This window comes from Echinops telfairi, unplaced genomic scaffold, assembly GCF_000313985.2.
Source record: "Echinops telfairi isolate 266 unplaced genomic scaffold, ASM31398v2 ScPeMD7_23;HRSCAF=83, whole genome shotgun sequence".
Classification (NCBI taxonomy): domain Eukaryota; kingdom Metazoa; phylum Chordata; class Mammalia; order Afrosoricida; family Tenrecidae; genus Echinops; species Echinops telfairi.
In genome coordinates, this window is record NW_022103920.1 from 74723472 (window position 1) to 74737476 (window position 14005).

The 14005-nt window shown below is 34.9% G+C and overlaps 1 protein-coding gene across 4 annotated transcripts in view; it reads right to left on the minus strand.

Annotated features, from left to right (window-relative positions):
* Positions 1-14005, minus strand: part of SNX13 (sorting nexin 13) — an 89745-nt gene that overhangs the window by 50298 nt on the left and 25442 nt on the right. For all 4 annotated transcript variants that reach the window (XM_030885240.2, XM_030885239.2, XM_045288738.1 and 1 more), the window contains 6 exons: positions 13234-13322; positions 8859-8942; positions 7951-8089; positions 7512-7600; positions 4498-4597; positions 2871-3064 (listed from right to left, as the gene is read on the minus strand). In XM_030885240.2, coding sequence (XP_030741100.1) covers positions 2871-3064; positions 4498-4597; positions 7512-7600; positions 7951-8089; positions 8859-8942; positions 13234-13322 — 695 coding nt within the window. The remainder of the gene's footprint in view (positions 1-2870; positions 3065-4497; positions 4598-7511; positions 7601-7950; positions 8090-8858; positions 8943-13233; positions 13323-14005) is intronic.

The following is a 14005-nucleotide window of genomic DNA, read 5'->3' on the forward strand; positions in this document are numbered from 1 at the left end:
ATAACTATGAGTCAAATCAAAATAACCATTCTGCTGAGAAAAAGCCAAAACACTGAAAAACCATAAAATTAAAATTTCACATGCGAAAGATTCAGCATTTAGACCTATCTTTCCCATAGATGTGTCTGGTAATTCAAGTAGATGTGTGAAAGAATATGAAAAACTTTTGATGTGCCCAAAGGCTAAGAAAAGAAGAAGTAAATCCCTGGAATAGGTAATGAAAAATTACATTGGTTCTCAAAGGCTCAAGTTGTAATCATCTCAATCTCAAATGGGATTCAGGAGGTCTGGGTTTCTAATAACATTACTACACATCTCGGCTATCAAAAGATATAGCGTCTGGGGTCTTAAAAGCTTGAAGGTAAACAAGCGGCCATCTAGCTCAGAAGCAACAAAGCTCACATGGAACAACATATCAACCTGTGTGATCACGGGGTGTCGAACGGATCACTGAAGACAAATGGGTGCATAAGCAAATGTGGCGAAGAAAGCTGATGGTGCCCGGCTATCAAAAAGTATAGCGTCTGGGGTCTTAAAGGCTTGAAGGTAATCAAGCGGCCATCAAGCTCAGAAGCAACAAAGCCCACATGGAAAAAGCACAACAGCCTATGCAACCACGAGGTGTCGAGGGGATCAGGTGTAAAGCATCATCAGAACAAAAAATCTTACCATAGTGAATGATAGGGGTAGTGCGGAGTGGAGATCCAAAGCCCATTAGTAGGCCACTGAAGATCCCCCTGCAGAGGGGTCTCGGGGAGGAGATGAGCCAGTCAGGGTGCGATGTAACAATGATGAGAAATACAATCTTCCTCTAGTTCCTAAAGGTTTCCTCCCCGCTCCCACTACCATGACTCGAATTCGATCTTGCAAGACTGGCTAGACCAGAGGAGGTACACTGGTACAGATAGGAACTGAAAATACAGGGAATCCAGGACGGATGAGCCCTATAGGACCAGTGGTGTGAGTGGCAAAACAGGGAGGGTAAAGGGAGAATGGGTAGGAAAGAGGGAACCGATTACATGGAACTGTGTGTGACCTCCTCCCTGGGGGACAGACAACCGAAAAGTGGATGAAGGGAGACGTCGGACAGGGCAAGATATGACAAAATACCCATTTATAAACTATCAAGGGCTCATGCGGGAGGGGGGAGCGGGGAGGGAGGGGAAAAATGAGGACCTAATGTCGGGGGTTTAAATGGAGAGAAAATGTTTTGAGAAACGATGTACAAATGCACTTTACACAATTGATGTGTGTATGGATTGGGATAACAGTTGTATGAGCCCCTAATAAAATGTTAAAGAAGAAAAAAAAACATTACTACACATCTAACGTCAATGGAAATCTTCAGTGGAATAAGATAATATTACCTATCAAGATAATTTCATTAATTTTCTATATTCAATATTTTGCACTGAATTGTAACTAACCAGGTACATGAGAATAAAAAGAATGAAACGATAAAACATAAACACTAAAAATACAAAAAAAAAGTCTGAAGATTTTAGTAGTGAAATAAAACACTGCAACAATAATCAAACATTGCAAAACTGAAACAAATGACTGGATAAGGAGGTTTAAATTAGACACAGCCGAAGAGAAACTTTCTGAACAGAAATATTAATCAAGAGAACATATTCAGAATAATGCAAAGAAAGACAATAGAGAGCATAGATACATAGGATATATGATGAAAAGTATAAAATTGGAATGCCAGATGGGAAGAAAAAAAATACGGAAGAGAACAAAGAATTTTATAACACTGATCTTTTTTCAAAACTAAGGCACAAAGTCACAGATTCAGGAAGCAATAAAAACCTCAAGAAGTATACATAAAAGAGAAACTGCTAAAATAATAAAAAAAATTTAATATTAAAAGCAACCAGAACAAAGGGAAAACATGTCTCCTAAAAACACACACACACACACAGAAATTTTTAAAAACTGATCATTTCTATTTCTTCTTTCCATTCCACCAACTTTTATTTTATGCATGAATTACAGTCTGTAACTCACAGGGACAGTACTACACTGTCCTACAGAGCTGCTATCAATCAGTCTTGGCTCAAGGACAGTGATTTTCCGCCATCAATACAGCCTAGTGGTTAGGTTTTGAGCGGCTAAGCACAAGGTCAGCAATTCAGAACCACCAACAAAGACACTGCTTTCCACTCCCCCGTACAATATCAGTCTCAGAAATCCACAGGGGCAGGCCTATCGTCTTCCATAGGATTGTTTTGAGTCAGAATCAACTCTATGGCAGGGAGACTATCTGATTATGTTAAGTATTAATATGCAGTAACAACATAGTTGGCACAAACAGACCCCAAGGTTCTAGGTGATAGTAATGCTGGCCACAACAGTTTAGGTTACAAGCCGATTTGTTTGGAAGGTATGTAATGATGTAATTTGTCAATAATATACTGATGTAAATTACTAGTTATTTAACAATGCAGTTATCCTCCATTTTGTAATCTGATATGAGCATATTTCATTTTTGCTGATTTTCACTTAATAATCTGGTCTTTGGAACCTAACTAAAGGAGTGACAGTACTGGTAGAGGTATTCTAGTTCTGTTTTGGTTATTGTTTCCATGTATTATCTTTTTCCATTATTTTACTTTCCACCTCTTGTATCTTTGAATCTAAACTTTGTTTGACATTAAATCATGGCTCTCACATGTATTGCGCAACCCTACCCAAACTAATTTGGTTTTCTAAAGATCAGTTTCTTCATTTGTAAGACGAAGATAAAAAGACTGCTGTCATGATTATGTGACTTGTCATTTGAGAGTTAGTTTTACTCAGTATAGATAATGGCTCTTTGCAAGTTTTACAAAGAGAAGAAAACAGTAATCAAAATGTGTCTTTACCTTTTCTGATAAATACTGCTCATAAATTCCAAAAGCAGCTGCTCTTAAAAGACCTTTGGTTTGGTTGGTTTGATGTTTTCCATCTTTCTGACGACTTAATAAAACCTCTAGCTGCTGCTGGGCTGTGACCCGGTATCCTTCCACGGTCAGCCAGAAGAAGAGATGTGCTTGACTTCCAGTTTGCTGCATGTAATCTAGCAAACAAAATTTGGAACAGCAGGTATTAAAGCTACACATTCTATGTGCATGAGCTACATGCAGGCAGAAAACAAACTTTCAAGTATACAAAATTCTACATTGTGAAGATGTTTACAAATACCTGAGTTGACAAAATGGTTAAAACAAAAACTGGTTAAGCTAAAAAGTCTAGTTATGTAGGAAATACTTATGAAAGCATATAGATTTTAAAAATCTGTATTTCATGATACACTCTTTAAGAAATAATTTGTTATATAATAAGTTCTCATCACAAATAAGAAATTTCACCAAGATTCCAGGTTCTTTACCTAATTAAGATTATAAATACTTCCAGATATTAAAAATGAGGACTTGGGCTCTGAAAGTCATGCACCTACATCTTTGATCCTAAAAATAAAGAATTAAAGAGTTCTGTTGAAAATGTCCTCGAGATAAAAGGAATTGTAATGTAAAATTAATAAAATATATATGTGTATATATATATACATACATATGTGTATATATATATACATACATGTGTGTATATATGTCCATGAGTACATAAAACTCATTGACATCAGGTCAATTCTGACTTTTAATGTAGCCTCTACCCCATATGGTTCCTAAAGCTACAAATCTTTTCAAAAGGAGAATGTCAAATTCTTTCTCCCCTGGAATGGATGGATGTTGGGCTCGAATCCCATTACCTTTCATTTAGCAGTGGCACATTTAACCACTTGTGACACAGGGCTCCTATACATCTCTGTATGTGTGTGCATGTGTGAATATACGGCATAAAAGGAATGTCCCTATTCCACTCATGTACAAAACTGTTATCAATAGATTATGTGTACAATGAGCTCTGAATACTCTCAATGAATTTATAGTACAAGCTCCTATAGTTTATTTGCAGCTTAGCAAATGTGCACTTATAATAAAAACATCATTTCCTGCACAGCAAAATAAATATCTACCTTCATAATTTCCAAAGAAAACCAAACATTTCAGAGGATATAGAGAAAAGGACGCGCTTGGGTATGTTTAATATTGCTAGCAGCTATCAGATCTGCTCCTGACTCACAGGGACCCCTGTACAATGGAACAAAAGGTTGCTTGGTATCTTTTCATCCCCACTACTGATTGCACATCAGTCCTCTGTGATCCAGAGTTTTCACTAGCTAATTTTCAGGAAATAGGTTGCCAGACCTTTCTTCCTAGTCTGTCTTGGTCTAGAAGCTCAGATAAAACCTGTTCCATATCTTAGCAAAATGTAAGCCTCCACTAGCAAAGGAGTGGAGACTACAAATGAAGTGCACTGACTGGGAGGTGAACCCAGAATTCCAGCATGAAAGGTGAGAATTCTACCACCATACTATCATGTGTAATATTAACTACTTAAAACTGTTAAACATTTCATGCACTCTAGTCTTCACAAGATGGCTGTACCTACCCATAAAAAATTGTAGAGCAACATTGTCTACAAGAATGCTGTCCAGGGGGACTGTGCAAAGTTTCCCAAAGTTGGCTGCCAGTTTCACAGTATTTATTTCCTACAGATAAAGTGCAGACAGGTTAATATTTCATCTATATTCGATTATGTTAAGGATCTTTACATAACTGTAAGTAAAATATTCCCCACTAAAGTGGAACATATTATTCCCTTCTCTAGGTGCTAAGTACACATTATTTCATTTATTTCAACAGCAATCCTACTGATTAAATATAACGAAGTCCATTTATCAGACGAGGAAACTAAAGAACATAAAGGTTGCTCAAAGCCTACTGTCTTTTCCACAAGAACCATGATGTTACTGTGGATTTTTCTCACTGGTCTCTCTATACTCCAAAATCCAGATCTACTTCTCAAACCCAAGTACGCACATCTATTTAAAAGAAATAGATTGAAGGATACATCAAAGTACTCTTCCTAGGGCTCCAGATCAAACATGCAGGGGTTTGTGCCAAATGGTTCCAGGCAAGCTCTCCAATAGACTTGTCTTGGTCTGCTTAAAGAGTAGCTTCAAAGCAAAGATCCAAGCATAACCATGGCTTCCATGGGGGTATGCTGGGCCAGTTTAGGTAAAGGGAAAGAGGTCTGCATAGACGTATGCTATAGTGATTGTTCTTTTTGAGATTCTAAAGGAAATCATGATAGGTTTGCTCAGAGGACATATGACAATCATGAAGATTTATTATGAAGAAGTTTTAAGAAAATTAAAACTGCATTCATCAGTGAGTAAAAGTCCAGGAAGTTGCACTGAAGAATTTTTTCCAATTATGACAATGCACCTACTGCTCAGTCTTTGAGGGTAGGAAGCACTGTCCCAGGAGAATTTTGCTGGGAAATCTTACACCGTCCATACTGTACCCCTGATCTTCCCTACTTCTAGCTTCTTTTAATACATAATTCAATGAGTGGATAAAAATATTACTTTCAGAATTGTATAGACCTAGGTGGAAGATACAATGAGAAACAATACTTTCACATGTTGATAGCTTTGCTTTTTGTTCTAACCCTCATATTGGAAAATTTTAAAAATCTATTCTCTCTGCAGTAGTAACACTCTTCCTAAGGGCTATCTGTAATCACCATCTCCAACTTTTCTCTTCCTGTTCTTTCCTGGAACTGATGACTTCAATCAGCAATTTTCTCTGTCATTCTACTAGAGCTGCCCTCATCTCATTAGATTACCAATAATCCCCAAAGTGGCAAATTCAACGGTCAAGTCTCAGGCTCATCTTAACCTACTTCTTAGCAGTCTTTGCCGTACCTGTCCTCTTGCACCCCTTACAGACATTGTTATTTGACTTCTAGGATATCCCACTCCCAGATTTTTCAATCTCACTAGCCATTTAACCTTTTATTTCTTTGGCTGGAACCTCTACCATCCATGCCCTACATCAATGGTTCTCAACCTTTGGGGGGGTCAAACGACCCTTTCATAAGCGTCGCCTGATTCATAACAGTAGCAAAATTATAGTTATAAGTAACAACAAAAGTAATTTTATGGTTGGGGGGTCACCACAACATGAAGAACTGTTTTAAAGGGTCATGGCATTAGGAAGGCTGAGAACCACTGCCCTAGACTCTAGTCACTGAAATGCTCCTGAAGACAAGATAGATTCAAAAAGTTCATGGAAAAATTCCACTATCTTTTAATTCCATTATGCAATAAACTTTTTAGAGCCCTCTATATTTTTGCTACCTACATTCACTCTTTCAGAAAATATAGTTCAGTTTCATTGACTTTCAATAAACAGACGATGGTCAAAAGCTCTAATCTTTCATGAAAGCACACTGACCACACCATTCTCCTGAGGACAGGATGGTGGTTCAAACTGTTGATAGTTTGGTTAGCAGCTGTTCACTGTAACGACTGTGCCACTAGAGCTCCTTCAGATAGTTCTACATAGCATTACGTAGTAATGTTCTAATTGGTTTTTTTCATATTAAAATGTGAACTCCATGAAGAGAAATGTTAAATATGTAGTCCACCAAAAATAATGCCCAACTTACAAAATTCAATAATCATTGGATAATTAATTGAATAGATATATAAAGATATACAGTGAACCCTCGCCACTTCGCGCTTCGACTTCCGCGGCTTCACTCTATCGCGGTTTTTGCGTAACAGCACATGCTCTGTCATTACTGCCACTGATTGGCTCATACTGTACACACTTCTGTCTGCATCGCTACGTATCGGAGCTACGGATCAGATGCATTTTTGCTTTTGTACAGTGTACTGTAATTGTTTGCGATTTTTAAGAAATTTTATCTAAGCCCTATGATGGCTCCTAAACGAGCTGCTTCTTCTAAGCCTTCTGACAATAAAAATAAGCGCCAGAGGAAGATGCTCACCATCCAGGAAAAGGTAAAACTTTTGGATATGATCAAAAATGGCAAGAAAATCACGGAGGTTGCACGCCATTGATTACAGTATTTGTACGAACTATGTATAATAATACTGTATGTGAAATATGTAATACTGTAAACTAGATGCCATAAATAATATAATAAATAATAAATTATAATTGTAATGTCCAAAATGTTTTACTGTATTTTGCCTTTTTCGTTTAATAAATTGGGTAAGACGAGTGTAATGGTGACTAAAGGGTGTTTTTTCATGTCCTCTGTGCTCTAACTACGAAAATATTTGATTTACAAATAAGGAATCCTACTTCGCGGAATTTCATTTATCACGGTAGGGTCTAGTACCGATTAACCGCGATAAACAGTTCACTGTATAGTAATTTAGAATCATTTTAGTATATTTCTGGCAGGATTTTAATCTCTTGAGTTTGGTTTAGCAAGCACTTATTACACTATCTTATGTAAAAGAAAACTTTCCAGTATGCTTTTTGTAGGATGGAGCACTGGTTAATTTCCAACTTCTTGGCATTCGCTGATCATTTTAACTTATTAAAGCATTTACAACTAAATATTAATTCCCAAATACTTACTTTGCCTGATTGCAACCGCTGTATTCTTGAGTCACATACTTTCTTTACAAATAACAGGCTATTTATTTGATTTTTTATAGTGTTGATATCTAAACACAAATTACAAATTGATTATGAATTAGAAAGCAGTAATGTTATCTGTGAGACATTTTAAACGTGTATTTAATGTAACTTAATCAATCAATCCCTGGAGCAATAAAAGAGACTATCTAATATTACATATAGTTATTACTTAATTAAAATTAAGCCATGCCAGTTATCTTTAAGGATCACTCCTACAACAGTCTAATGGTATATTTTAGCACATGTTAACATAATAAGGAATATTTAGTTAAAATAAAACAATTAATAGCAACACATAACATTTAAGTCAATCAAAATTTCATTTGAAGATGCAGTAATCATTAAGAAAGGAAAAGTTTTATACTTAAATTCTTACCATCTCCAGCTGTATCTAGAGATCTAAGATACTGTAATTCTTCTGCTGCCTTATCTCTGACTGCTTCTAATTCTCCAATATTGTCACTCAATTTAATAATATTCATAAAGGCCTCATAGTTGCAATTAGAATCACGGATCTGAAAATAAAATTATTTAAAAGGCTACACATCAGTTTTAAGATAATGGTTATTTAATGGTTGAAAAGAGCAACTATAGTAAAATACTAACAGTTAAATCTGAATGGTTAGTGTACAACTGTTTAATGTATTATTCTCTAGACTTTTCTATTTCAGACTTTTCCTAATAAAGACAATAAACTAATAAATGCGTTAGTACAATCTACACATCTATTAAGAGGAAAATAGAATTTTGAGCACCACTATGTGTTTAGTGCTATTCACTATAGTAACAAAAAAACTGAAATATAAAAAAATATATAAATAGGAATAAAAATTATTCCTAATCTATTCTGGTAAAATTTTAATATGATCGAAGGATGAGAAAACTATTATTTGTACTATTTGCATACAGACGTACTAAAGTACCAGAAAGAAACAACGCAGAACACAAATTTTCTGCCGAGTATCCCTCACTGTGCATCCCTTCCCCCATTACACTGTATTAAATATGAAGTATATCCCAGTTTAAGTAGTTTAAATAAGTTGTATTTAAAACCAAAAGTAACTTTAAAAGTCATTAGATACATAGGCATGCACTGAAATCTCATTTGTAAAAAACACAATTTGCCTAACACATTCAACATATTAGTAAATAGAAATATTGGGAATATAAGGACTATCTTTTAAAACATTTTTCCTTAAACATTTTTCTTAATTTCTTTAATAAATTATTAATCACACTGATCTCTACATCTTAAAAATAGAAGTAATTTTTAAAAGTACTTACCATCCATATGACATACTGATTAATATAATCAGGATCACTGAGTTGGTTTATTAATGGAAGAAGAATTCCTCGTGCAAGGATTTCCTGGGGGAAAAAGTAAAAATTTTAGAATTCATGTAATATACTTCTCAAATATATAGCATAACATAAATTTACTAACAGAATGTTAGTAAAGGTATGGTATATGTAAAAGTCAAACTTTATAATCAACATAAGCTTATAAAAAGATGAACTACTACTATTCATCGGTAAAACCAATGAAATAAAGCTAACCACAGTGACAACTAGTATTGAATGAAAAAAGCACAAGGACATTTCTAAAAGTGTGTTGCTGTTTATGTCAACCTAGGACTGTAGCTGTGGTGTCTAAAGATTCAAACGTCTAGACTGAAAGTATACAATCAGAAAATAAAAGGTAACATCAATCTTAAGATTATGGTTATTTTAAATGAGAAAAGAAACTAGTAAAATACTAACATTGGTCAAATCTGAATAATTTCTGCATAACTCTCAAAGTATTATTCTCTATACTTTTCTGTTTCAGATTTTTCCTAATAAAAATAAGATAAAATAACAAATGTTAATACAATCTACTCACCATTCTCTAGAATATAGAACATACGTTCCATCCTCTGCAGCTGTATGTGCTCCTACCTATTAAAATTCTGCCCTTCCTTCAAGGACTGACTGCAGAATCAATTCTCCTATTAAATAAATTGTCATCATTCCAGATGAACACTTTTTCACTTATATGCTCAAAATACACTCATGTCCTGTATGTATGGCATTTATCACTTTCCATTTTATGAAACTAGCTTATACATCTCTAAAAACTACAACGTATGAGAATTCTCTGAGAGATTGCTCAGATGGACTTACCTATCTTCAAAAATATTTACTCCCTCTGTTTGATCAAATTCACTGTCTTATCTATAGTAAATACTTAGTAAATACTAAATGAATGAAAACAGAGTAGGAATATAGTGCTGAATCCATTACATAACAATGTTATCCAATTTTACTAAACAAAATCTAAAGCGTACCAGAGAAGTTAATAGTTATCAGGATGTTTTGCTTTTTTAAGTAAAGAAACAATTTGGTTATTCTCTCGTTCCAAATCTCTAATTTTTTGGACACGTTATGGTATAAGTTTATGGAAAGTGATCTTCACTTTAATTTCCCTCATAGGAATATTTTATGTAAATCTGACTTTTTAAAGCATTAGGCATCTCTAGCAAATATCACATCATAAGAAGCTAATAATTGCAAAGACACACTCAGGGAAGCTTTGGGAACATTTTGAAATGTTTTCTGATATACTTTCCATTACCACGTTACAAGACATTATTTCACTTATCTGAGATAGAAACTTTAGTCTATAAAACTTTGAAAATTATAATTACTTACATATTTCTTCAAATTATGCCTTTGATTCCATATGTTCAAAATTTTAAATGTATTATTATGTAAGGAGAAAATTCACAAAGAATACATTTTCCAATGTGTTTTTTAAAATGAGACAATAATGCATGGAGAAATTTTCTGAGTATACTTATTGTCTATTTTGAGTTAATGCAACTAGTTGTTGTGTCTGAGAAAATGACTTTGATTTTCTAATTTCACTCTTCCGAATCTATTTCATAAAGTAGCTTGGTTAGTCATAGGCTAGTCATATGGCTCAACAATCCTGGTACAGGACCTAGTGAGAGCTCTAAACATTCTAAAATAGGTACACATTTACATATACACTTTTAGACTCAGAATGTTTATTATGCAGCACCAGCTTCCAAATAAGAACGTCTAAAAGGTGCAAAATTATAAAGGATGTAAATCTTTAAATGAATAAAGTGTACTTATGGAAATAAACAGGGTATTCAGTAACAATGATCTCAAATAAATATTCTGGCTTATGTAATCTACACACAAAAAATGAGAAAGAAGAGCTCCAAAAATGTCACCCTCTGGTACAACTTGGATGTAACCAATTACTCACAAAAGAAAAATGAGAGAGAACTTCTATTTCTATCATTTTGAAAGGAAAACAAAACTGATTCAGTGACTATAGTGCTTTATAATTATCCTTAATTACAGTAAAAAAAAAAGAAAGAAATATTGGCTGGAGGGCAACAAACAGCAAGAATACTTCAGAAAAAGTTCCCAGAAACCCCATTACAAAGTAGAACTTTGCCACAGGAGTTTCTTGGCTGAGATCATTATGGAAGCAAACTGCCAAGCCTTTGTGCCACAGGACTAGCAGGTGGGTTAGACCCACCAACCGTTCAATCAGTAGTCCAATGGTTATCGGTTTGCCTCATCTAGATAGGATGTTCAAAGGTGGTATCTCTAAGGAAGTGAGTGACTTTAGTGAAATGTGAGGGAAAAGCACAAATTAACCAAAGAAAGGGGAGGATCATTCTTTGTTTAAAAGAAAAAAAAAGTATGAGACGACCAAAGTAGGGGGTAAAGAATAGCACTTTTCAGAGGAGAACTGCTGAGGAATGCAGTGAAATAGAAAGATCAGCATTGCCACATTGTGGGAGGCCTTGTAGAGCCCTTCAGGATTTTAAGTGCTGTCAGTAGCAGAGGGCGCCCCCGGTGGCTAGTTAGTTACACCACCAGGCTACTCCAGCAGCTGGAAGGCACCAGCTGCTCCACAAGAAAAAGTAGTCTGTCGGCTGCCATGAAGATCTACAGTTCAAGAGGGAGGGAAAGAATGAGGAGCTGATATCAAGGGCTCAAGTAGAAAGAAAATGTTTTGAAAATGATGGCAACATATGTATAAATGTACTTGACACAATGGATTCATGTATGGATTGTGATAACAGCTATATGAGCCCCCAATAAAATATGATAAAAGTATTTTTTTTTAAAAAGATTTACGGTCTCAGAAACCCTAGGATTCAACGATGCTCTAGAGGGCCGCTATATATTTGGAAATGACTTTATGGTAGGGGGTTTGGTTTTGGTTAATGGTAAATTATAAAAAAGATTTTACACAAACCACTGAAATAATGTGAATTTTTTTTTCAAACCATTCCAACTATAAAATGGAGATTAGGCAAAAGGGAATAATTGAAGTATAAGGATGCCAATTAAGAGGCTTGAATGATGGACAATACAGTAACTTTAAAGCTAGAAAAACCAATTAACAGATTACAGACAGTATTTTAAAGATAGAAACAACAGATATTAAATATGGAATGGGAGAGAAAGGTGGAAAATCAACAATAACTTTTAAAACCAATGGGGGGGAAAAAACCAATAGGAAAATTTTGCCAAAAATAGATTGCATACACTGATAAAGAAAAATGCAAACAGGATATACAGGTAAGAGCAAATCAGAAAGAAAAGAAAAAAGAAAGAAAGAAAGAAAGGGAGAAGGAAAGAAAGGGAGGAAGGGAGGGAGAGAGAAAGAAAGAAAGAAAGAAAGAAAGAAAGAAAGAAAGAAAGAAAGAAAGAAAGAAAGATAAAGGGAGGAAGGGAGGAAGGAAGAGAGAGAGAGAAAGAAAGAAGAGAGGAAGGGAGAAAGAGAAAGAAAGAAAGAAGAACAAGACTGTCAGTTTGGACATATTACATTCACAAGACCTGTGTCCTTCACGTGGTGATTTCATGTGGCTGCTGATCAGAATAGCCTGGAGCTCAGACTGGAAATGTGGGCTAAAGGTAAGAGTTTAGAGGTCACTAGCATATGAATAATATTTAAAGTCATGGGGATGAATGATCTTACCCAAGGAGGAAGTGAAAAGAGTTGAAGAACCTGCTCACTTAGGAGTTAGGTAGAAGAAGAGTTAAGGGGTTTAAAAGTAACAAAAATGAGTTCAAGGAAGAAAGAAGTCAGAAGAGAGCAATGACATGAAAGCTAGGAAAAGAGAACTTCAAGAAGGAAAAGATAAATGATGTCAAATGTTAATAGAGTCCTTAACAGTAGCTATCTGGGGCATCATGAAGACTGACACCAAACAGACACTCATCCTTTCACTATGAATATGAATGCAATTATAGACATACCAGACTTTTATCACCCCTGAGAATGACTTCCCATCAAATCTAAGTACTTTTACTCAGAGGATCCCAAACCAGTTATAGTGGCCTGAAAGGACAGAGTAGAACTGCCCCATCAGGCTAAGGAGGCTGTAAGTCTTTACAGAAGCACATTGTCATGTCTTCTTCCATTGGAGTGGCTATTAGGTTCGAACCCATGACTTTTTGGTTAGCAATCGAAACATACTATTTCTCTACTGAAACAAGCAACCAAAGCCTGTTAATCCTTTGTAACGGCATGGTTTAAACATGCAAAAGGGTCCAAGGACAAAGCTTTTAAGAATCACTCTTTTAAAGTCTTTATTACTAGTATTTGGTATAAATTTAAGCTTACCCTGACAAAATATCGCATGATCTTGTTCTGGAAATCTCCAGGAGGTAGCAATAAATATAGTAAGACCTCACACAAATCCCTGAGGAATCCTAGCAACAGAAATGGTAGACATAACTTTAGAAAACAATCTCACCATCCGCTTTAACGTAAAACATATAACATAATAGAGGGGGAAAGTAATTTCGCAATTATACCAGCTTATCACTTAAGTGATTAGCACTTATCAGAATCCATGAAAAAACTAATTCACTATTCTCTAAATAGTGACTATTAATCAGACGAGTATTTTAACATTTTACTCATTCTTAGCCTGTTTTTTTGAATCATAAGAAACATCACATACAAAAGTTTATTTCCTCTCAAAGCATCATTTTATTGTGAATGAACTATAGAATGGTATAATATCTATTTTAGCTCCCAATAAAACCAGTTTTTTTGAGGGGAAAGCAAAATTTTAGCTATAGTATGTCTTAGGAGCTTCTATCACATAACAATTATCTTTGTACACTTGACAAATATATGCACATTTGAAAGCAAACTTATAATGTTTCTTCGAAGAAATAATCACAAAAGCTGCATTAAAAATGTGCTGGAAAACTAGGGTTATACACAAGTATACATGGTAAATTCAAGGGTAATATAAATTAGTGTAGATAAAAAATATAAAATTCCAATTACAAAATGTTTGTGTTTACTGTATTTCAAAAGCAAACATTTATAAAGGTGATTTTTTTTTAGAGTCTGCAAACTACTTTTAAGAGTTAAAAAATCA